Source organism: Diachasma alloeum, unplaced genomic scaffold (genome assembly GCF_001412515.2).
Source record: "Diachasma alloeum isolate Michigan unplaced genomic scaffold, Dall2.0 Dall_scaffold_00313, whole genome shotgun sequence".
In the NCBI taxonomy this organism is placed as follows: Eukaryota; Metazoa; Arthropoda; class Insecta; order Hymenoptera; family Braconidae; genus Diachasma; species Diachasma alloeum.
The window spans coordinates 1,691,824-1,716,137 of NW_021680452.1; the positions used below are offsets into that span (position 1 = coordinate 1,691,824).

General features: G+C 35.0%; 2 protein-coding genes across 2 annotated transcripts in view; both read right to left on the reverse strand.

Annotated features, from left to right (window-relative positions):
* The window catches only part of LOC107039930, a 44,496-nt gene extending 34,655 nt beyond the window's left edge, over positions 1-9,841 (reverse strand). Inside the window, exon 1 of the mRNA XM_015259792.1 lies at positions 9,380-9,841. The gene's annotated coding sequence lies outside the window, so the exon portion shown is untranslated. The remainder of the gene's footprint in view (positions 1-9,379) is intronic.
* Positions 9,842-13,406: 3,565 nt separating this feature from the next.
* On the reverse strand, positions 13,407-23,814 carry LOC107039965 (aminoacylase-1). Its single transcript, XM_015259845.2, has 5 exons — positions 23,436-23,814; positions 22,624-22,793; positions 18,973-19,473; positions 16,631-16,921; positions 13,407-14,570 (listed from the first exon to the last, which is right to left on the reverse strand). The coding sequence occupies exons 1-5, from the start codon at positions 23,533-23,535 to the stop codon at positions 14,427-14,429; spliced, it is 1,206 nt and encodes a 401-aa protein (XP_015115331.1). The 5' UTR covers positions 23,536-23,814; the 3' UTR covers positions 13,407-14,426.
* Positions 23,815-24,314: the final 500 nt, after the last annotated feature.

The window sequence follows — 24,314 nt, forward strand, 5'->3', positions numbered from 1 at the left end:
ATTCCGCAAAAACTCAACCGGGAGATGAGTCGACTTGAACCGTTTCACTGATTTTTATTTTCATTCTTATCGAATTCAACTTTCTATTGAAAAAAAATTTTAACGAATGGGTTGAATCATTGGAATCATTTTGACTCGTTCAGCGGGGTTCCACGGCCTCTTAATATTTGAATAAATGCCACTCATTGATAAGACCATCCCGACGATGAGTTATACCCGACTTTTTTTTTCGCGATTGACCTCGGGTTTGTGAAATGGTAGGGTCACGCACGTCGTCGTGCGAGACGGAGTACAATCAGACGAAATGGGAATGAGGGAGAGGGAGAGAGCGGCGAAGAGAGACGGGGGAAACTACACGGGGGGGAGGGGAGGGGGCTCTCAACCTTACTTTTATTACCAAGGCACACAAGCATGACGGAGATGCGGCCTTGAAAAAAATAACGCCACCGAGACGAGGGGTGCTCATTAGTATCTTAAAATGGATGAATAAATATGAGAGTGTGAACATGCGGATAAAAAGTGGAGAATACACTCCTGTCTATTTCAGGATGTCGCCCCTCTCGCCCCCCCTCCCACCAACCTGGGCGGGAGGGGGAGACGACGACTGGAAGATTTTCAGGGACAGAAGTGGAGTATTTAGTTTCCGGAGTCCCTTTTTTGTTCTTCATGTCCCATCCCAACTTTCCAGGAAGGTCTCAAAAATTCTTGGGCGGTCTACCGAGTGACCCACGGAGTTTTAAATTATGGCAAAGGCGGGGGAGGGGATCCTTCAGGTCACCTCTCGAGCAATAGAATTCCCCCTCCATTATCAGGATTACTCGAGGTGAAATAGTCCAGCGAAATGAGACGGGTCAAGAGTTCTCCAGACAATTGTCTCCTCGTCATCGGCGATGAAGGGGGACGAAAAATAAAGTAAAATTCAGCATTGCCCCAATAGACGGCCATTGATGAACCAACACGACTGGATATCTGGTTATGCCTACATTGCAGAGCTTATAAAACGATAGGACGTCGTACTACCAGCGATAGCCTTTTTCTTTGTCTCTTTCTGATGGCTCAGTGTTTGAGAGAAATGAAGGGATATAATAATAGAAGGAGAAAGGAATGGTGTTGTGTTGGTGAATACCACACACTTATTCACCAACCCGTATCCTGCGCTATAGTGGCCGGTTTTCTTTGTGATCCCAGAAACGGAGTTGGAGGGATATACAAAGACAGAAAACCGGTTTTTCATTGGGTCCACAACAGGGGCTCACGAGGTAAATCGAACCGCCAACAGGGCCCTGGTTTAGTGTATACGTACATGTATATTTTTATCACCCCGTTATTGATGGGCCACGGAAAACATGTAAAAATTTATGTCTCGGGTTAAAATATATCTCCAGAATTCAGGACGATATTCGGATCCGCGGAGAATCTCGTATCTTTCGATTTCATTTTACTTGTTTTTTTGACGTGGATACGTGTTTTCACTATCGGGGGACATTTGGGGAAAGAGTCCTTATGGTTCCTTATCGGCAGTGGCGCCATCTATCGGAATTCTAAAACATTCTAGCTTTTTATAGAAATTTCGAGAAAATTCTCCTTTTTTTGTAAGAAACAAATTTAATTTATTCCATTATTTCTATTATCAATATTACTATCATTATTGACGGCTGTATGAACCTGTAGGTTTCGCAATTATAAATAAAAAAAGAAAAGAAACCAATTACAATTCAGTAGCGAAGCAGTAGAGTTGAGTCGATTTTGACTTTTCGGCCGTTTTTGTTGAATACCTCGGAATCTAAAAGAGATAGCAAAATTTTTCTCATGACCTTTCTTATAACCCTCAATTGGCTCTATAAAAAAGGTTATAATAAGAATTTTTCTATCTTTTCTAGATTCCGAGATATTCGTCAAAAACTGACCAATAGTCAAAGCGAAGTGGTGAAACGGTACAAGTCAATTTTGACTATTGACTAGTTTTCAATAAATATCTCGAAATCTAAGGGAAATAGCAAAATTTTTGTTACCACCTTCTTTGTAGAGGTCATTGAGAGCTACAACAAATGTAATTGCGAAAATTTCAGTATCTCCGTTGGATTCGTAAATATTCCCCAAAAACTCAACTGGGAGATAAGTCGACTGAAACCGTTTTACCATTTCGCTACTAAATTGTATGTGATGTTGAATTTTCATGATGAGTTTGGAAATTCAAGCTTTCATTGAAAACTCAATGATTATTCAACACCAAAAACCCTATTTTCTTGAATTTTCAAGACGCATGAGAAATTTAGTGAACGCTTTCATTTGAAATTGAATTCAACCTCACAACATCGAAAATTCAGATGGCGCTGTGACTGAAATTTCAAGAAATTTCTACCAGTGCAATTCAATTGTATCGTGATTATAAACACCTCTTATCATGACAAGACGGTGTGTGAAATCCCTATTTGTTCTCACATACCTGTATAAATAATAAATATATACAATGAAAAACTATGATGTTCAGTGAAAGAAAGGGAAAACCGCAGATTTTTTTTCTTTTTTTTCGAGTCTCTGAACAATTGAGGGAGAGAAATATCTCCGGGGCATTGTTTAAAATAATATGAAGCCGTAATAATGCGCACCGTCTAAAATCCCGCGAAAAAATTCACTCTGCAGAACGGACGGGAGAAGGGGACTCGAGAGAGTTGGCCTGCGGTAAAGAGTTGTATAGAATGAACGGTCCCTTTGTTCGTGGGCCCCGGCGTTAGTTTCGGCCCAAACTGAGGAAGACGGTGGGGAATTGTCCTTCAGTTGGACGACAGGTGCGACTGCCAATAACCAAAAAACCCAGGAGGGAAGGAAGCATTTTCCACTCTGATGAGCAATGCACAAGATCGAGTTACTTGATGATGAAAAGAATGAACACGAGACCTTTTGTTTCGTGATAATGTTACCAATGAATATGCCAATGTCGACGTTTTGCGAATGACTAGAGTCGTTTCTCTGTATTTTTTACTTGCTGGTTTCAGGGGGATACGGGAAAAATAAGTAATGAGAAATATTTAACACCGGAAATATCAGGGAAATCGGAGGGGAGTGAGAAGTACTTGGCGATACGCACATTCACGATTTACGAATCTTACAAGTCTGCGTGTACTATCCCTTCCTTGATATTCAAATTTTATTCCTCACTCGTAGGTCCCCTTTTTATGTACTTCACTGCCAGAAATTTTTATTTTCCGGCACTGCTGGGAGCATACCAAGTAGGGGAGGCTAGGCCACGTGTTGAGGCGGTGAAGAGGTTTCCTCAAAATCCAGAAATTCGTGGAAATGTTTTCACTTTAGTCGAGACATAGAAACACGTGGAATAGTCGAGGGGTATCAGGTATAAGGAACTTGGAGGATTCCTTCACGTTGTTCGGGGGAAAAAAAGGTGGGATGGATTCCTTTTGAGAAACCAACATTTACCTGAGTGGAAAAGTACCTGAGTATTTGGGGGGTGCTTACTTGCAACATTTCAGGAGGAAAATGCGTTCGTGACCATGAACAAGTCTAAAGATATTTTTCTTTTGGGAAATAGAAAATAGAAGAATTGTAGAAACTTTTTTTGCATTATTTCCATTTTGAAAAATCAAAAAACATCAAAATATCTTGGAAAATTCTCTTCCAAGATATTTTTTCCATAACACAGTTTATGATGAATAACAAAAAAAAAATACTTTCATTTTTGCTGTAAATTTTTTTAATTGATTACCCCGGAGATGAATTAATTCCCGTCCTTCATGTAGAACAAAAAATATGAAGTTGAAACTAGCGAAAATATTTTTAAAGTAGTATAAACATGACTTGAATTTTGAAGATTAAAATGTGAAATAAATTCAAAATGAAAGGTAATATCAATGGGAATATTCTGGTTGAGTTTGTGCTTAATCTGCAGTCTAGTATTATTGATAATAATCAATCTAGAAATGCAAACAAACGCAGTCCTATGAGGAAATAAACTTTTGGAAATTAGGGATAAAATTAAAATCTAGAAAAAATTTCAAAAATTCGGAAAAATAAATAGAAATTCAATTCCGAATATGAAAATTATCGTCAGTGTCAAACGATTGCAATAAATAATTTATGACGAAACACCCTAGTCAAACGAGAAACTACTGATGGAAAAAAAAGAATTGAAAAAATGATGATAATTTTTTTTTTACCTTTTCAATTTATTTTATTCTGTGGATTTCCGGAAAAAATCTAAATAACTCAATTTATTGTATTCGCATAAGTTAATGAATTTTTTATTCTCACGTGTTTCTGATACAGGAAACAATAACTGTTTAAAGCAGATAAGAAATTATTTGTTAATTAATTTTTTAAATAAAAAAGGAATGCTTTCACGAAATTTCCATTTTTAGAGCTGAATATTGCAGAAACTATGTAGCACAAAATTATACCTTAAGGATATCCAAATATCTTTTACAGTTTGGTGCAGACCACACGACAGATTGAACCATTTTCAATTATCAAATTAGTCAATTAAATTGTATGAGAAAAAATTGAATAAAATCATGAATATTCAGCGTCATTCAAATTACATTTTACAGAATTATTATTTTTTTAAACATTCGTTGTTTATAAATGAATAATTGCAATTGTTTAAACTTTCGGAAATCTCATTTTTTAGGCATGAATTTGATTTCTGGTAAAATTCTAAATATCAATAAATTTGTTACGATTCCAAACAAATGATTGTTACGGTGGAAAATTCTTTGTTCATAAATTATTTATAGAAAATGCTCGTAATTTTAAAAAATTGTAATTTTTAAAACTTTCCAATTTTTTTTTATTTTTAGAATGTTGTCTAACGGTTAAATATCGACATTCAAATTCAAACCTGAAAAGTTTAAATAATAAAACCATTATAAAATGTCCGGAAACTTGGGGGGAAATGGGGCTCAAATGAAAGCTCTCAAATTTGTCAAATTTGATCAAATTTGCCAATTAAATTGTATGAGAAAAAATTGAACAAAATCATGAATATTTAGCGTCATTCAAATTACATTTTACAGAATTATTTTTTTAAATATTCGCTGTTTATAAATGAATAATTGCAGTTGTTTAAACTTTCGGAAATCTCATTTTTTAGGCATGAATTTGATTTCTGGTAAAATTCTAAATATGAATAAATTTGTTACGATTCCAAACAAATGATTGTTACGGTCTAAAATTGTTTGTTCATAAATTATTTATAGAAAATGCTCGTAATTAAAAAAAATTGTAATTTTTAAAACTTTCCAATTTTTTTAGATTTTTTGAATGTTGTCTAACGGTTAAATATCGACATTCAAATTCAGACCTGAAAAGTTTAAATAATAAAACCATTGTAAAATGTCCGGAAACTTGGGGGGAAATGGGGCTCAAATGAAAGCTCTCAAATTTGTCAAATTTGATCAAATTTGCCAATTAAATTGTATGAGAAAAAATTGAACAAAATCATGAATATTTAGCGTCATTCAAATTACATTTTACAGAATTATTATTTTTTTAAACATTCGTTGTTTATAAATGAATAATTGCAATTGTTTAAACTTTCGGAAATCTCATTTTTTAGGCATGAATTTGATTTCTGGTAAAATTCTAAATATCAATAAATTTGTTACGATTCCAAACAAATGATTGTTACGGTGGAAAATTCTTTGTTCATAAATTATTTATAGAAAATGCTCGTAATTTTAAAAAATTGTAATTTTTAAAACTTTCCAATTTTTTTTTATTTTTAGAATGTTGTCTAACGGTTAAATATCGACATTCAAATTCAAACCTGAAAAGTTTAAATAATAAAACCATTATAAAATGTCCGGAAACTTGGGGGGAAATGGGGCTCAAATGAAAGCTCTCAAATTTGTCAAATTTGATCAAATTTGCCAATTAAATTGTATGAGAAAAAATTGAACAAAATCATGAATATTTAGCGTCATTCAAATTACATTTTACAGAATTATTATTTTTTTAAACATTCGTTGTTTATAAATGAATAATTGCAATTGTTTAAACTTTCGGAAATTTCATTTTTTAGGCATGAATTTGATTTCTGGTAAAATTCTAAATATGAATAAATTTGTTACGATTCCAAACAAATGATTGTTACGGTGAAAAATTGATTGTTTATAAATTACTTATAGAAAATGCTCGTAATTTTAAAAAATTGTAATTTTTAAACCTTTCTAATTTTTTTAGATTTTTAAAATGTTGTCTAACGGTTAAATATCGACATTCAAATTCAGACCTGAAAAGTTTAAATAATAAAATCATTGTAAAATGTCCGGAAACTTGGGGGCAAATGGAGCTCAAATGAAAGCTCTCATCGGCTACAAAACTGGAAAAGCATTTCACTGGAGAAAAAGTAGCCAAAGTACTTGAATATCCCCAAACCCTCAAAAATCCCTAGAATTGAATTTTCCGCTGTCGAATATTCCGCTAGTTTGAGCTTCATCTGAAAAACGACATAGGAACGGACGAAATATTTTTTTGCAAACCATTGAGATATTTAATAGAGGTCTGGACCGTTTGGTCCGCACAGTCATCGTTGGGGTTGGCATCCCCCTCATCGTCTCGTTTTGCCAGTATCGATCTCATGGCTCCCCACCAGTTTGAGCAAATGAAAGAGGGGTGAAGGCGGCCCACCACCCCTATGCGCGCAAAACTGTCTGCAACCCCCCTAGCCGGTTCATGTGCCCATGTGTACGTATAACTTTTGTTCTCTCTTTCGCTTTAGTCGTTCTCTTATTCCATTGCGGCCGTGCTCCTCTAAAGGGGTAAAAAAAAGGGGGAACGATGAAGACAGAAGAGAGAGTGAGAACGAAGCGAGGAAAACAGGCGCGCATGTAAAAATAGTAATATAAGGCCAACGTTCGAAAAACTTGACAGTGGGGTTGCGTTTTCAACGTAATCACCGCCCCTTCTCTAATGGTTTCTCTGTCTCAATTTCCAATTAAATTCCTCATTCAAATCACGCTTCAATTTTTACAGTTTGCAAAAGGTACTGCAGCAACATAAATAGGGTTACATAAATTTTTGGCATGTGTTATAATGAAACTCTGGCCTCGACATATTGTCAAAGTTTCACGAGAGGGGGAGAATAGAAAAGGCATTCATTGAATGACGACAAAAATCATTCGTCAGAGTCGTGCCTGCGAATTTCGAAAAGATGAAGATTAAGCATTCCTGAAGTTGTATAATTTTCTAACGTCTTTTCGGGCTCGCTTGACCTTGACAAAGCGGCAAGAGAGCGGTAGAAAACACAAATTTGCGAGGTGAAAGTACACGAGAATAAGAATAGATTTTTTTTAGTTCAAATTTTTCGAGTGAATGAGAATCGCTCGGAGCGATTGATAAATGAGGATAGAAAATAGAAATTTTTTGGAGAAAAAATATTAAAATAGGAGGAAATTTCCGGAAAAATTGCAGTTTTTCAAGTGAACCAAGTCATTTTGAAACGATTGATAAACTAAAATAGAAAAGTTCGGAAATTTTTGGAAAAAAACTCTTGACATCGGAGAAAAGTTTCGGAAAAATCAAGATATTTCGAAACGATTGACAAATAATATAGAAAATGTCGTAAATTTTAAGAGGAAAAAAAATATTAAAATAGGACAAAATTCTTGGAAAAATGACGAATAATAATAAATAGTAGTTTCCCAAGCGAATCAAGATATTTTGACGCGATTGATAAATTGGAATCGAAAATCTCGCAGAAAATATCGAGAAAAAAAATTTCAAACCGGAAAAATTCTCAGAAAAATCGGGGACAGATGGCTAAATAGTAGCCGATTAATAGTAATAATGATAATAATAATGGTTTTCCGAGTTAATCAAGGCATTTCGAAGCGATAGATAAACTAAAATAGAGAATGTTGTAAATTTAATGAAAAAAAAAAATTAAAATAGGAGAAAATTCTCGGAAAAATGACTAATAATAATAAATAATAGTTTTGCGAATAAATCAAGACATTTCCAAGCGATTGATAAACTAAACTAGAAAATATCGTAAATTTCAGGAGAAAAAAATTTTAAAATAAACGAAAATTCTCGGAAAAATAATGTGTAAACGTCTAAATAGTAAAAATTGTTGGAGGGAATTTATTTTTAATAGTTTTACGAATAAATCAAGACATTTCCAAGCGATTGATAAACTAAACTGGAAAATATCGTAAATTTCAGGAAAAAAAAATTTTTAAATAAAAGAAAATTCTCGGAAAAATAATGTGTAAACGTCTAAATAGTAAAAATTGTTGGAGGGAATTTATTTTTGGTCGAAGGCTGCAACCGAGGGCTGGGTTTTACACTGCAACTCCGTACCAGGATACTTCCTGCGGTGTGCATATGGCATGGGGATCTGGCCGTGCTCAACCCAAGACTGGAACCGAGTGTACAAGAGGGGGGAAATGAGGGTTTTAAGTTCTCAGAAGGTTCCCACGGTCAAAAGTTTTCCCGCTTCGGTATATTCAATGGGGTAGGTCCCCGCACTTGAGGGTGTTAAAATCACCGGGGGAAAAATAATAAATGAAAAAGTACATGGACTAATTTTACCAGAAGAAAAGGCGTCCATCTGAATTCCGCCGAGAGGACAGAAGCCGATTGGACCCCGAAAATACTTTCACTTAATTAATTAATCAGCTATCGATCGCCCACTATCTCCTGATCCTCATTCTCCACCTGAATAAATTCCATCTTATCAAAAATACTGTTGAGGTAGGCAGAAAACCAGTTGTTGAAGAGCCCGGAGATGAATTAAGCATGCGACAACCCACGGTTTCCCGCTCGAAAAAAAAAAAAAATTATCGACCTGAACCGGCACAAAGCCTCGGCGAGAAAAAATGTGCTCGAAGAATTCCCAAGTGGTCCACACGGTTTCCCGCCCGCCACATGTCAGGCGGTTGTCACCCCCGAGGGGGAAAAAAAATTGACAATCACCTCTGTAAAAACAATAAATTCCCGGCCCATCACTTCCCGAGAATTCAATCAAAATAAACCCATCGCGTAATCCCCGAAATAGCTCGTCAATCCTCGAGAATTTCCACTCTCGTAGAGCAGACCTCACACTTGACAGAGAAATCCCCCGCTATTATCCTCAATCAGCCCCCGGGATGAACAATGGCGCGACTTGTTTGCCAAAGGGACAGCGTGGAATAATAAACATTGCAAAAAATGAAAGAAAAAAAAATGGCAGTGCCATTACAATGTATCGCTGCCGGGCCGGCAAGGCGGGATGGTATATTTTCTGGCGCCACATCGAAACGGGGCTCGCGTATCTCGAAGCACGAGAAACCAGCCCGCCTTTTTACTTTTTCACCATAACCGAAAAATAAAGCACGTTTTATCACCCGAAAATCATGCTAATAATGATTAATAATAAACCTACCGTATTGTTGACGCAACAAAATGACGATATAATCCGTTAAAATCACAAATTTAACACATACAACGAGGGAATAACGTTAATTTGGATATTGCCAGTCTCCAGACTACCATGCCATGTATAAAACGGATCACCGACACAGGGCCCCCTTCACGGAACTGAAGTTACGTTGACGGCAGACTCGTGAACAAAGACCACGCACGATTTTCAAATCCCATCTATCCCATTGGTGGCTGTTGGTCACGTGATATTCCCGCTCTGTCTCGGTAACTCGTATTGGCGGGCAATCAGGCAGGGTGAGTACACGAGTGAATTTTGCGATTATTGCGCGATTGCTGAGCCTGTGAGTCGAATTATCTCGGTTTATTACTTATTACTGGGGTCTGGGGTGGATTTATTGAAACTTTTTGGGGGTAAAAATGAACTGTTATTCCCGCCTAAGCGAGGAGAACGCTGATGGTGATCGCTGACCGGGTAAACAAACAGTGGCTCCACCGTAACACCGGACGAGGTTACCCTGCCATCCCTCGGGACAAAATGGCTGAGTCCAACGTTGGTGAGGCCTTATTAATTCGTTATACCGTTTATCCGCTATTGTTTTGTATCATGACTATTTTTTTTATGATTTTATGATTATTGTGGGGCCTTTGGGGGCGATTATTTTCACAAGAATTCACGACTCGGATTTTTTAAGTGGTAATTAATGTCGAGAGGGAAGGGAGATGGAAGATTGGACGAGTCTATTTTGGAGTGGGGGGAGGGAATGGAGTAGGGGACTGAGGGGTGGGGAATGTCGCGATGGGGCGGTTGGGGAGGGGAGGGGATTACTTCCCTCGATGGTCTTTTTAAAAATAATATATCATCTAACTATAAACGGAGTAAGGAACGTTGTACTCACTATAGCAGTTGAGATATACGATGATAGTGAGAATATAGCCCGTGCTGGGTTTTTTCGGTTCTCGGAATCAATTTAGTCGTTTGTTTTCGGGGGCTAATTTTTTTTTTAAACACTGGTTTTTCATCCACTTTCTTTTGTTGTATTTTCTTGGGGGGTTTCAACAGTAGACAGGTTTATCATAACATTCGTAATGACTAACGGTTCTCTGTATAATATAAAAATATCGGAATATTGTAATTTCTGGGAGAATTCGCCTTTCTTCATTTTTTTTTTCATTTGTTTTCGATTATGGGCCCTGATTTTTGCATTTTCAATTTCTTCATTCATCGAAGCTGAGGATCAGGCTCACAATTTTGGGATTTTGGATTCTTTGACTTCTTGATTTTTTTGGTTTCCCTCGAATTAATTGAGACGTCTTTTGGGTGTTAATTTTTTGTGTAAACACTGACTTTTCATCAATATTCTTGTTATATATTTTTTGGATTTTTGGGGGATTGTTCTCTTGGTGGATTGTTCAACAGTAAACTGCGGTTTATCATAACATTCGTAATGACTAACAGTTCTCTGTATAATATAAAAATATCGAAATATTGCGATTTCTGGGAGAATTCGCCTTTCTTTATTTTTTTTCATTTGTTTTCATTTATGGGCCCTGATTTTTGCATTTTCAATTTCTTCATTCCCCGAGGCTGAGGATCAGGCTCACAATTTTGGGATTTTGGATTCTTTGACTTCTTGATTTTTCTGGTTTCCCTCGAATTAATTGAGTCGTTAAATTTAGTGAGATGTCTTTTGGGTGTTAATTTTTTGCGTAAACACTGATTTTGCCTCAATTTTCTTGTGTTGTATATTTTTTAGATTTTTGGGGGATTGTTCTCTTGGGGGATTGTTCAACAGTAGACTGCAGTTTATCATAACATTCGTGATGACCAACGGTTCTCTGTATTATATATATCAAAATATTGCGATTTCTGGGAGGATTTCGTTATTCTTTTTTTTTCATTTGTTTTTGTTTATGGACCCTGATTTTTCCATTTTCAATTTCTTCATTCCTCGAAGCCGAGGATCAGGCTCACAATTTTGGGATTTTGGATTCTTTGACTTCTTGATTTTTTTGGTTTCCCTCGAATTAATTGATTTGTTAAATTCAGTGAGACGTCTTTTGAGTGTTACTTTTTTGTTTAAACACTGATTTTTTAGCGATTTTCTTTTGTTGTATTTTTTGTGGATTTTCTTCGGGGATTGTACAACAGTAGACTGCGGTTTATCATAAGATTCGTGATGACTAACGATTCTCTGTATTATATATATCAAAATATTGCGATTTTTTGAGGGATTCACCTCTCATTATTTATTTAATTCGTTTTGCTTCCGAATGGAAGCATTACAATCGTTCGATTTTCACATTTTCTAATTTTGCTTGGAAATGATCCAGAATGGTCTGAAACGTAAAAATACGAAGTTTGGGGACCATGTCTGTGCGTGACACTGTCCAGGCGGTGGTCATTTTTTCGTAAATTTGATAATTAAACGGGAATAATCATTCCAAAAAGTTTGAAATTTTTGCAGTTAATTGGTATAACTTGAGACTAACTCCATGCCAAACTTCAGCTTGTTTTTTTATTTATGGGGCACTGATTATAGCATTTTCAAGTCAGGCTCACAATTTTGAAATTTTGAATTCTCAGTCTTCTTCAATTTTTTTGTTTCCCTAGTTGTTTATCAATTTTTGTGTGTTATATTTTTTCTCTACTGAATTGATTTCTCATTATTCTACACTTTAGGCTTTGCATTATTGTAACATTTTGTATAAATAACGATTCTATATAAAAGATGTTAAAATATTGAGATTTTTAGAGGAATTCATCTGTCTTCAATCACTTGGCTCGTTTGTTTTTGTTCATAGGACGCTGCATTATTGCATTTTCAATTCCATCATTCCTCGAAGCTGGTGATCAGACTCATAATTTAAGGATTTTGGGTTCATGGACTTCTGGGTTTCCCTCGGAATTAATTCAGTCGTTAATTTTCTTGAGAAGTCTGTTGGTTGTGAATTTTTTGCTTTAAACACTAATTTTTGATCAATCTTCTTTTGTTATATATTTTTTCAGTTTTCTACACTGTAGACTCGGGATCAATATAACATTTCTCGTAAATAACAATTCTATATAAAACATTAAAATATTTAGATTTTTAGAGGCTTCTCCTTCTCTTGATTCATCTAGTTAATTTATTTTTGTTTATGAGACACTGATTACTGCACTTTTAATTCGATCACTCCTCAGAGCTAGAGATCATGCTGGCAAGTTTTCCCACATCGTTTTATGGGACAACAGTTTCGTATAAATTCTATTCTCGAACTTCTTGGATTTTTTTCGTTTCCCTTTGAATTAATTGAGCCTGTTTTAAACACTGGTTTTCGATTTATTTTCTTTCGTTAGATTTTTCTTTAATAATTATTCAACAGTAGAGACTCTGGTTTATTATAAAATGTTTCATAAATAACGAATTTATATAAAACATATTTAGAGGGTTCTCCTTCTCTTGATTCATCTGCTTCGTTTGTGTTTATTCATGAGGCACTGATTATTGCACTTTTCATCGCATCATTCTTCGAAGCTAGATATCATGCTGACAAATTTTCCCATATTGTTTTATGGGTCAACAGTTTCGTATAAATTCTATTCTCGAACTTCTTGGATTTTTTTCGTTTCCCTTGGAATTAATTGAGTCTGTTTTAAACACTGGTTTTCGATTTATTTTCTTTCGTTAGATTTTTCTTTAATGATTATTCAACAGTAGAGACTCTGGTTCATTATAAAATGTTTCATAAATAACGAATTTATATAAAACATATTAAAATATTGCGATTTTTAGAGGGTTCTCCTTCTCTTGATTCATCTGCTTCGTTTGTGTTTATTCATGAGGCACTGATTATTGCACTTTTAATCTCATCATTCCTCGAAGCTGGAGATCATGCTGACAATTTTTTCCCATATTGTTTCATGGGTCAACAGGTTCGTATAAATTCTATTCTCGAATTTCTTGGATTTTTTTCGTTTCCCTTTGAATTAATTGAGTCTGTTTTAAACACTGGTTTTCGATTAATTTTCTTTCGTCAGATTTTTTTAAAATAATTATTCAACAGTAGAGACTCTGGTTCATTATAAAATGTTTCATAAATAACGAATTTATATAAAACATATTTAGAGGGTTCTCCTTCTCTTGATTCATCTGCTTCGTTTGTGTTTATTCATGAGGCACTGATTATTGCACTTTTAATCTCATCATTCCTCGATGCTGGAGATCATGCTGACAATTTTTTCCCATATTGTTTCATGGGTCAACAACATTTTTTTGTTTCCCTTGGAATTAATTGAGTCTGTTTTAAACACTGATTTTTGATTAATTTTCTTTCGTTAGATTTTTCTTTAATTATTATTCAACAGTATAGACACTGGTTCATCACAACATTTTTCTTAAATAACGATTTTATATTAAATATATTAAAACATTGCGATTTTTGGAGAGATTTATCTCTCTGGATCCATGTGATTCATTTATTTTTGTTTATGAGGTACTAATTATTCCAGTTTTAATGCCACTCCTCGAAGTTGGAGATCATGTTGACAATTTTTTTCATAATCTTTTATGGATCAACGATTTCAGATAAATGCCCCTCCTGGACTTCGTGGACTTTTTCAGAATTTTTCATTTTTTTTGGTTATTTGGTTTATTTTCTTTTGGTTATTAACATTTCGCTTTTAACACCGGTTGTTGAAAAATTCTGTTTTTTTAAATATATTTCTTCCTTTTTCTTAATTGATTATTTAACAGTATAGACTCTGATTCATCATAACATTCGTGATAACTAATCCTTCTATATATAATATATTAAAATATTGCAATTTTTGGAGGGATTCTCCTCTCCTGATTCACTTGGTTTGTTTGTATTTGTTTATAAGGCACTAATTATTGCACTTTTAATTCCATCACTCCTCGGTACTAGAGATCATGCTCACAATTATACTCAATCATATATTCTTTTATAGATCAATCAGTTTCAGGTAAATGGGATTCTTGTTTTCAACTTCTTCTCCTTCGTGATTATTTTTCAGTTCTTTGGATATTTGTACTGACGTTTGAGAAATCTTAGACGTTTGCAACGGCTGGAATGATATCCATGTATATCTCGATTCCACGCAAAAAGATGTTTTTGTTTAGGTATTCATCATGATCGTGGAGCTTAATTCGTGTGTTGTTCATTGGTGAGAAACAGATTGCTGGAATACCAACCTGTGGATAGATACGGAATTGATAATATTTGAAGCTTTTGGAAATGGGTGACATGGACTACTAAAGAACAAAGTCAACGTAATTTTCGAAAATATCAAACTAGAAAATATTTCCAATTTTGTTTTATAAGGGGCCGAATTAAATGTGGACGTCCTAGTTTCCGAGATATTCACGTTTTTTCTCAGCAACTCCAATTTACACCAATGTTAAATTGTTCTTTGACCCTATGAGGACCATTTTGGACTCAAAACGTGCGGAATGTCAGCAATATTATTAGAGTATACATAACTCCATATGGAAAGTGGTCCCTTTTTATGCGGACGTCCACAACTCATCAATATCTTGGCGTTAATTTGAAGTAATATGAAAAGTGATTTGAATCTCGTCATCAGTATCTCGAATTGTCTCAATTTGAAGTAAAATGAAGTAAAAAAATGTCTTCAGTGTTCAATTAGCAATTGAAATTGTTTCCAACACTACTTTTTTCAAAATAAAATCACAATTACTGAATACTGAATATTAAAGTGAATGTCCCAGTAGTTGAATGTTGTGGTGAGTAACTAAATGCTTAGGCCCAGTAGTTGAATATACAAATAGAAAATCATAACTTTGAATGGGAAAAAAATTAACTTTGAAAATGTCAATTTGGTCCCTTGAATGGACATTCAAGATTTGGTATCAAATAATAAATTCGAGGTATCAGGAATTATGTTGAATGTTCGAAAAAACTTCAGCTACTGGGACAGAGCCAGACACTGGGACATTCCCCTTGCTTAATTTGTCACTTTTGATGCCTTTGAAATTGTAAACTGCCATGAAAATTTCGATTAATAATTCGAATAAATTTTTGATTAACTCTACTAACTTCTAATGAGTAGAGAAAGGTCTGGCAATATAAATCGTCTTGAATGCTCAATATCTCGTGACAAAATGCTGCGACTTCGGTTAATTAGGTCTGATTTTATGGGGAGACCTAGGTGCCTTGGTGCCTTTGTCTATATTGCTAATGAGTCCTAATGACTTTAGTGTTAATGTAATAAATTGAGAAAAAATTAGATTTTGGGTTTTTTAGGATCAGAAAGAATCTTTGGAGGAATGTAATATTCAAAAGTGCACACGCGACGAAATTCTCAACCGACTGACTCAAATTTTGGTTCACACATACGCAATATGTAGACAGAGAAGGTAAATGAGCGTTTTTGAAAATTTTGATTTTCCGTGTTTTTGGTTTTTTTTTCTCAAAATTCGTTGAGGTAAAGAATTTGAAAAGTTAGTAATATTCAACGACATCATAACTCGTTGAAATAGGCTTTTTTTTCAGATTTTTCTAATCATTTATTCAGAATATAAGAAGAAAAATGATGAAAAAATCTGAAAAAAATTATACTTCAAGGATTTACTATATACTTCAAAGAACAATTTCAAAAACTGAAAAAATGAAGATTTTCGAAAAGCCTGATTCATTGATTGAAATTGTATTCAGTGTACATTATGTTGTACAAAAAAAAGAACGAAAAGGAAAAATGCGGCTGAAAAAGCGAGAAAAGTCATACTATCAGCAAAATAGTTACACAAAAAAAGAAGGGCAGTATGAAAGGAAATTTGTGAGCATCTAGGGGTTATCCCTGAAGTATTCACAGAGGGCTATCTTAAAGGATACCAGAGAGAAGCTATCTCAAATGGACGAAGGAATGGCATTTCAGAGATAAGCCGCATACACTTGAAAAGAGCGGCGCATGGATTCTGTTCTAAAAGGCCTAATTAACATTCATTTCACCTCATTTAGCTATATTTATGCATATAGTCTGTTTGTGTAAAACAAAATTCAAGTCAATCGACCGAAAATTGCGTCATGGACGCCACTTTTGAAGCTTCACTCAATGAAAATAATCAAAACCTAATTTTTTCATTAAAACTGAAGTAGTAAACTCGTCAACATCAGAGTTTCACTCTACCACTCTCGAATTATTGACAATTAAAAAGACGAAATGAGTGATTTATTCTTCAATTTCGATATTTAACTATCGAAATGACATATTCGAGGAATAAAAAATAAATACCTGACGAACGTAGCGACTGTCAGTGCCACCAGGGAATGTTCCATTCATCAGATTCAGTCCCAACTTATCACAGGAACTTTTGAAGGCAAGCCAATAAGGATTGGAATCGTCCAGCTTGGTGCTCTCGATTCTTGGGTTTTTCTGCTCGAATGTGATTGTTACGCCCTCGCCAGCCTCCTTGCACCATCCCAGAATCTTCTGCTCCATCTCTTCGTGGTCAATAGTCGGAGGAATTCTCATGTCGAAGACGGCGATTAGTTCCTCCGGAATGACATTTGTCTGGACACCACCCTGTTGATGCATTAAAAATTCTCTTGATAAAACTCATTTTTTTTCTGTCAGTGCAAGCGGAAATGACAATTTGACCAGCGTTGGTTTTATTGCAGTCCAAATTACTCTGATCCATCATTGAGTTGATTGATTACACGCACGAAAAAATTTAATAGAAAAACCTATCGAATTCGTTAGAAAATTCTATTGAATTTCTATTAAACGTTCTATTAGTTTTTGGCTGATTCTATTGACATGTTCAATAGAAAACATTCAATAGAAAAAGTCAACAGAATTCGATTTTTCTATATAACTTATTCTTTTCATATATTTTCTACAGAATTTTCTCGACTCAAATTTTCTAAGTTTTTTTCATTCTATTTTTCTTTTCTTCTCATCAAGAAAATCAAACGAAAAAACTTAGAAAATTTGAGCCGAGGAAATTCTATAGAAAATATCTTAATAGAATAAGTTATATAGAAAAATCGAATTCTGTTGACTTTTTCTATTGAATGTTTTCTATTGAACATTTCAATAGAATCGGCTAAAAACTAATAGAACAGTTCAATAGAAATTCAGTAGAATTTTTTAACGAATTCAATAGGTTTTTGTATTAAATTTTTTCGTTTGTGTAATTATGGAGTTGAACATCATTAACATTTGAGGAATATCCTCAACGCGATTTTTGTTCAAAATATAATTCAGACGGTATTGCTTTAATCTTTAGATCCAATTTTTTATCTATTTAGTGAATCGTGAGGCGAGACAAGGAATGATACAAATCTGCACAGTATTATCACAAGTGTCTCTTATCGTCATAGAAATAATTAAACGAGTTCCGAATGAATACTTACGCTCATCCAATCTGTAGAGATTATTGGAAATGTTTATCGCACAGACATGTTGAAAAAAAAAAAGAAAATAAAGACGAAATTGTTTGAAACAAATTGAAAATTCGTGGACAGTTGTAATCACTTTCAGAAGAGCGACATTAAATTCGATTGAAGAGAAAGGAAATCGTGAAATTTCAAAGCTTGGGACAGCAGCAAAATGGAAATTTACTTTAATTTTTCAGATTTTAAATAATTTTTATGGAGTAATACAATTGAAATTTAGAATTTCCATTGATTTTTTCAATAATTTTCAATTACGAAATTTCTTAAACTTCCGATAATACGATAACTTGCTGAAAATTTTCAAAAAATTTACCGGGAATTCTAGGCAAACTTTTGAAACAGTTTTTGCTCAATATTCACATTCGGTTCATGATCTTGAAAACGAAGGAGGATAGTATAAATTTTGTATATAGACAAGATACTGTGAAACAATCACTTTTCATTTTCTTCTAGAATGTTAATAACTCATTCAATTGTTGATAAAATGGGATCATTTCTATGTTATGCAAAGTACGGTGCGATGAGCTTGGGCTGGACTCAATTCATTAATTGGTTCAGTGTTCTGAATAAATTAGATAGGGAGAGTTATCTTCCTCATTTTGATAAAAATTTTACTGAACCAACCCCAATTGATTATTCAGAAATAAAATAGAGAATGTGCACTGAATTCAGGTGTTAGCTTGTGGCTATATGGAACACGAAGTTTCAAATTTGCCTGGGTACCCCAAGATTTTCCTAGGGCATCGCATTCAGTATATTCCTTCACATTGGCCTCTATTTTTATTTTTATTCTTGGAATCTTCCAGCAGTTCAATCATCAATTTGAAAATAAAGTCCTCAAGAGCCCGTGTATAAGAAGAAATATTTTTCTTAATCATCAGAAATATTGGTTTCACATATTCCCCAATCAATTTAAAAAATTGAAGAATTTTCTTCGACGATGAAAAAATTAAATTGTAGGGACATGGGTATCCTTAAGAATTTTGCTCGTTTCCCTCTGCTAAAAAATTCTGGGGCAAATTCCCTACCTCTTTTAACATTCAAAGATGCCTTTTAAAAACCCATCTTGGAGTTAAAACGTCGGCTTATTTCCGATTTCACCACCTCATTAACGACTACAAGTGTAAAGCTGGCACTCGATGATATTCAGTCGATAATGATCAGATCGATATTTACCTTCAGCTGATTGAGATTGATGGACAATACGTCGCCAGGTAGGGTCTCCACCTTGAGTTTGGCAGCCTCTTGAGCTCTCAAGTCCATAAATCGATCGATGATAACACGTATCTTCTGACCAGCAGTGTTTGGTAATAACAAAGAGCCATGTCCGGGTTGGCCACGACAATGAACCCACACGTGCCAAATCGATCTTTCACCATTGAACATGTAGAATGTCTCGGTGGGCGATGCACAGCCCTCGTCCAGGGCGAATCCAACGTTCAGGGCTTTGAAGTCATCTGTGTGGACGAACTTCTTCATCCCCAGGACACCGCCGATCTCCTCGTCAGGCACGAATGACATGTGGATTGTTCTCTTGAACCTCTGACCGTTCTGCTTCAGTCGTCTCACTGCCTCGAGGTATTGAATCCCCACGCACTTCATGTCTTGGGCACCACGAGCATATATGTCTCCCTTCTCGTCCATGTAGGCGTCGAATGGGGGGTGGGACCATTTGTCCTGCAGAGTGAAATTCAATTAATCCCTTGATTGATAATTTTTCAATTCAAATAAATGATGAGGCACTACAATTCATTAAAAAATCCTGAAATATAGACTTGATCGGAAATTCTCACAATTTTTCGGAAAAATTATTGTTTTTATGTCATGATTAATTTTATCGTGAAAATCATGAAAAGAAAGTTCGAATTGTCCATGTAGGCGTCGAATGGGGGGTGGGACCATTTGTCCTGCAGAATGAAATTCAATTAATCCCTTGAGTAATCATTTTTCAATTCGAATGATGAAGCACTACAATTCATTAAAGAATCCTGGAATATAGACTTGATCGGAAATTCTTACAATTTTTCGGAAAAATTATTGTTTTTATGTCATGATTAATTTTATCGTGAAAATGATGAAAAGAAAGTTCGATTTGTTCATTTCCATATTCATTGAAAACTGGCTAATATTCAAAATCGAGTTAAACCGATTGACGACTTCGCTACTGAATTCTTTTCCCAAGAAAATAATTCCTTGGCAAAAGTAATTTTTTCTCAGTGTTCCACGACACAAAGAAGCTCATGGAAAACTCGGTGTCTCCATACAATCCTAAAATATTTACGAAAAAGTGATTCGAACTCAAATTCCCTCATCCCCTCTCACAAATTCTGCATTCTCAGACTTCCACGGACGAAAAAATTTAATTTTCAATAGAAAATATTCAGTAGAAAAAGTCAATAGAATACAATTTTTCTATATAACTTATTCTATTGAGATATTTTCTGTAGAATTTCCTCGGCTCAAATTTTCTAAGTTTTTTCGTTTGATTTTCTTGATGAGAAGAAAAGAAAAATAGAATGAAAAAAAACTTAGAAAATTTGAGACGAACAAATTCTATAGAAAATATGTGAAAAGAATAGGTTATATAGAAAAATCGAATTCTGTGAACTTTTTCTATTGAACATGTCAATAGAATCAGCCAAAAACTAATAGAAAGTTTAATAGAAGTTCAAGAGAATTTTCTAACGAATTCGATAGGTTTTTCTATTAAATTTTTTCGTGCGTGTCCTTCTCACAAATTCTGCATTCTCGACTCTCTTCCAAATAATCTGCCCACAAATAAGCGTCTAGAATCCCCGACTTAATCCCTTCAACAACCACTTCCAAAATACCCCCAAAAGTCATTTTAATATCTCACAAACTCTTAGAAAAAGTCAATAGAATACAATTTTTCTATATAACTTATTCTATTGAGATATTTTCTGTAGAATTTCCTCGGCTCAAATTTTCTAAGTTTTTTCGTTTGATTTTCTTGATGAGAAGAAAAGAAAAATAGAATGAAAAAAAACTTAGAAAATTTGAGACGAACAAATTCTATAGAAAATATGTGAAAAGAATAGGTTATATAGAAAAATCGAATTCTGTGAACTTTTTCTATTGAACATGTCAATAGAATCAGCCAAAAACTAATAGAAAGTTTAATAGAAGTTCAAGAGAATTTTCTAACGAATTCGATAGGTTTTTCTATTAAATTTTTTCGTGCGTGTCCCTCTCACAAATTCTGCATTCTCGACTCTCTTCCAAATAATCTGCCCACAAATAAGCGTCTAGAATCCCCGACTTAATCCCTTCAACAACCACTTCCAAAATACCCCCAAAAGTCATTTTAATATCTCACAAACTCTTAGAAAAAGTCAATAGAATACAATTTTTCTATATAACTTATTCTATTGAGATATTTTCTATAGAATTTCCTCGGCTCAAATTTTCCAAGTTTTTTCGCCTGATTTTCGTGATGAGAAGATAAGAAAAATAGAATGTAAAAAAATTTAGAAAATTTGAGTCGAACAAATTCTATAGAAAATATGTGAAAAGAATAAGTTATATAGAAAAATCGAATTCTGTTGAGTTTTTCTATTGAACATGTCAATAGAATCAGCCAAAAACTAATATAAAGTTTAATAGAAGTTCAAGAGAATTTTCTAACGAATTCGATAGGTTTTTCTATTAAATTTGTTCGTGCGTGTCCCTCTCACAAATTCTGCATTCTCGACTCTCTTCCAAATAATCTGCCCACAAATAAGCGTCTAGAATCCCCGACTTAATCCCTTCAACAACCGCTTCCAAAATACCCCCAAAAGTCATTTTAATATCTCACAAACTCTTAGAAAAAGTCAATAGAATACAATTTTTCTATATAACTTATTCTATTGAGATATTTTCTATAGAATTTCCTCGGCTCAAATTTTTCAGGGTTTTCGCATGATTTTCTTGATAAGAAGAAAAGAAAAATAGAATGAAAAATACTTAGAAAATTTGAGTCGAGCAAATTCTATAGAAAATATATGAAAAGAGAAAGAGAAATAAGTTATATAGAAAAATCGAATTCTGTTGACTTTTTCTATTGAATTTTTTCTACTGAACATGTCAATAGAATCAGCCAAAAGCTAATAGAAAGTTTAATAGAAAGTCAATAGAATTTTCTAACGAATTCGATAGGTTTTTCTATTAAATTTGTTCGTGCGTGTCCCTCTCACAAATTCTGCATTCTCGACTCTCTTCCAAATAATCTGCCCACAAATAAGCGTCTAGAATCCCCGACTTAATCCCTTCAACAACCGCTTCCAAAATACCCCCAAAAGTCATTTTAATATCTCACAAACTCTTAGAAAAAGTCAATAGAATACAATTTTTCTATATAACTTATTCTATTGAGATATTTTCTATAGAATTTCCTCGGCTCAAATTTTTCAGGGTTTTCGCATGATTTTCTTGATAAGAAGAAAAGAAAAATAGAATGAAAAATACTTAGAAAATTTGAGTCGAGCAAATTCTATAGAAAATATATGAAAAGAGAAAGAGAAATAAGTTATATAGAAAAATCGAATTCTGTTGACTTTTTCTATTGAATTTTTTCTACTGAACATGTCAATAGAATCAGCCAAAAGCTAATAGAAAGTTTAATAGAAAGTCAATAGAATTTTCTAACGAATTCGATAGGTTTTTCTATTAAATTTGTTCGTGCGTGCCCCTCTCACAAATTCTGCATTCTCGACTCTCTTCCAAATAATCTGCCCACAAATAAGCGTCTCGAATCCCCGACTTAATCCCTTCAACAACCACCTCCAAGATACCCCCAAAAGTCATTTTAATATCTCCAAAACTCACAGCATAAACTGGAACAACATCCATATGGCTGTTCAGAAGAATAGCCGCCGCTGCAGGATCAGTTCCTGCCCAAGTGATCACGACGATTGGTTTCTTCTTGTAATGCTCATACACTCTGAGGGGCAGGCCCAGGGACTCTGCCTGTCGGCGTAGGAACGCCACGCAATCATCTGAGAATCCACCACATCAAAAATAAACGCCTGAACCTCATCATTAAAACTGCTAAAGCCCTCAAAACCCGAGTAATTGATTCGTCCAACAAACATCATACGATCAATTTTCCATTGAGCCCCAATAAATCTAAATAACCGAATGGGGCGGGGCTATGCAAGTATGGCACGACGTAGCGTCTCTCGAGTGACAGACGCTATCCCCTCGATCAACCTGTTTTACGACCCTTATCTCTCGGCACTAATTTCTCTCAGCGTGACTTATGACTCTAGATAAGAATGACAAACTAATCAAGAAATCCCCAATTCCTCATTCACAAAAGAAAAAGAGCATCAAGATTTTCTGAAGCATTTCCCCTCTGAAATAATCACGAAAAGCCATAAAAACCGTATGAACCCATTCAGCAAATTGAGCTTCAATTACTGGAAAAAGGAAACGTGTAATAATCGTCTAAACGAGCCTCTATTCTCCAATAGAACGGCCGATTAGGGTCATTTCACTATTTATAACGCACCCCGAGCAAGCAGGCTTTATTTCACATCTCCATCAGCGGATTTATCACAAGAAATCGGTGGAAATGGACACATTTCACGGCTCACGAGACCAAAACACCTTCAATTAAATGATTTTAATGGACTCACCGTAATTAACATCTGGCTGGACCGAGGGTATACGCAGATACTCTCGAAAATTCTCTACAGCTGTTTCGTCCAGCTGAGTCTGAGAAGGTAAAGAAGACATCGTGGCGTGTGTGTATCACTCGGTGTGTGTGTGTGCGTGTGAAAGTGTTGAACCCCCAGCGCTTGCGTGTCCACTCGCAGTTGTGTGGTGGTTGTATTTTAGAGTGCTCAATCCAGCTGGTTTTCCAAGATATTTGAGGTGTTGTCTTGTCGAGTGGTGGTGGCTCTATGACTGCCACGATTTCACGGTTTGAAGTCTGCACATGCCTAACGCCTCGTTTATTACACGTTCGGATTGTACGCCCGTATATAAGGGAATAGATATCACTCACACATGTGCAGGGCTCCCTGATAAGCCGATCGGCCGTGACAACCGCATCCCGGCGGTTTCGAAAGCCACGGGTACGTTTAAATGCCGAGCCTCATTTTGGATTAGGGGCCCTTAGGGTTTTGCAGGATGATGTATTGTTTGAAATGATCGTCTCACAGGGATTTTATGATAATTATTATCTCTTTATAGTAGGAAAATTCAAATTGACTTCGAGTGATGAAAATTTGTTACTCGAAATTAAGGGTCAAGAGGGTCAGAATAAGGGCCATAAGGGTCATAATAAACGTTACGAGGGCTAGAACAAGGGTTGGATGGATCTGATTAAGAACCGAGATTATGAATGGTAAGGGTCGCAAGATTCAGGGTCACAGGAGTCAGATTAAAGGCCCTAATAAGGGTAACAAGGATCAGATTAAGGGTCTAAATAAATGTCACAAAGATCTGATTGAGGGTCACAAGGGGCAGAGTAAGGCTCCAAATAAGGAACATGGGGATCAAAAGCCGAGGAT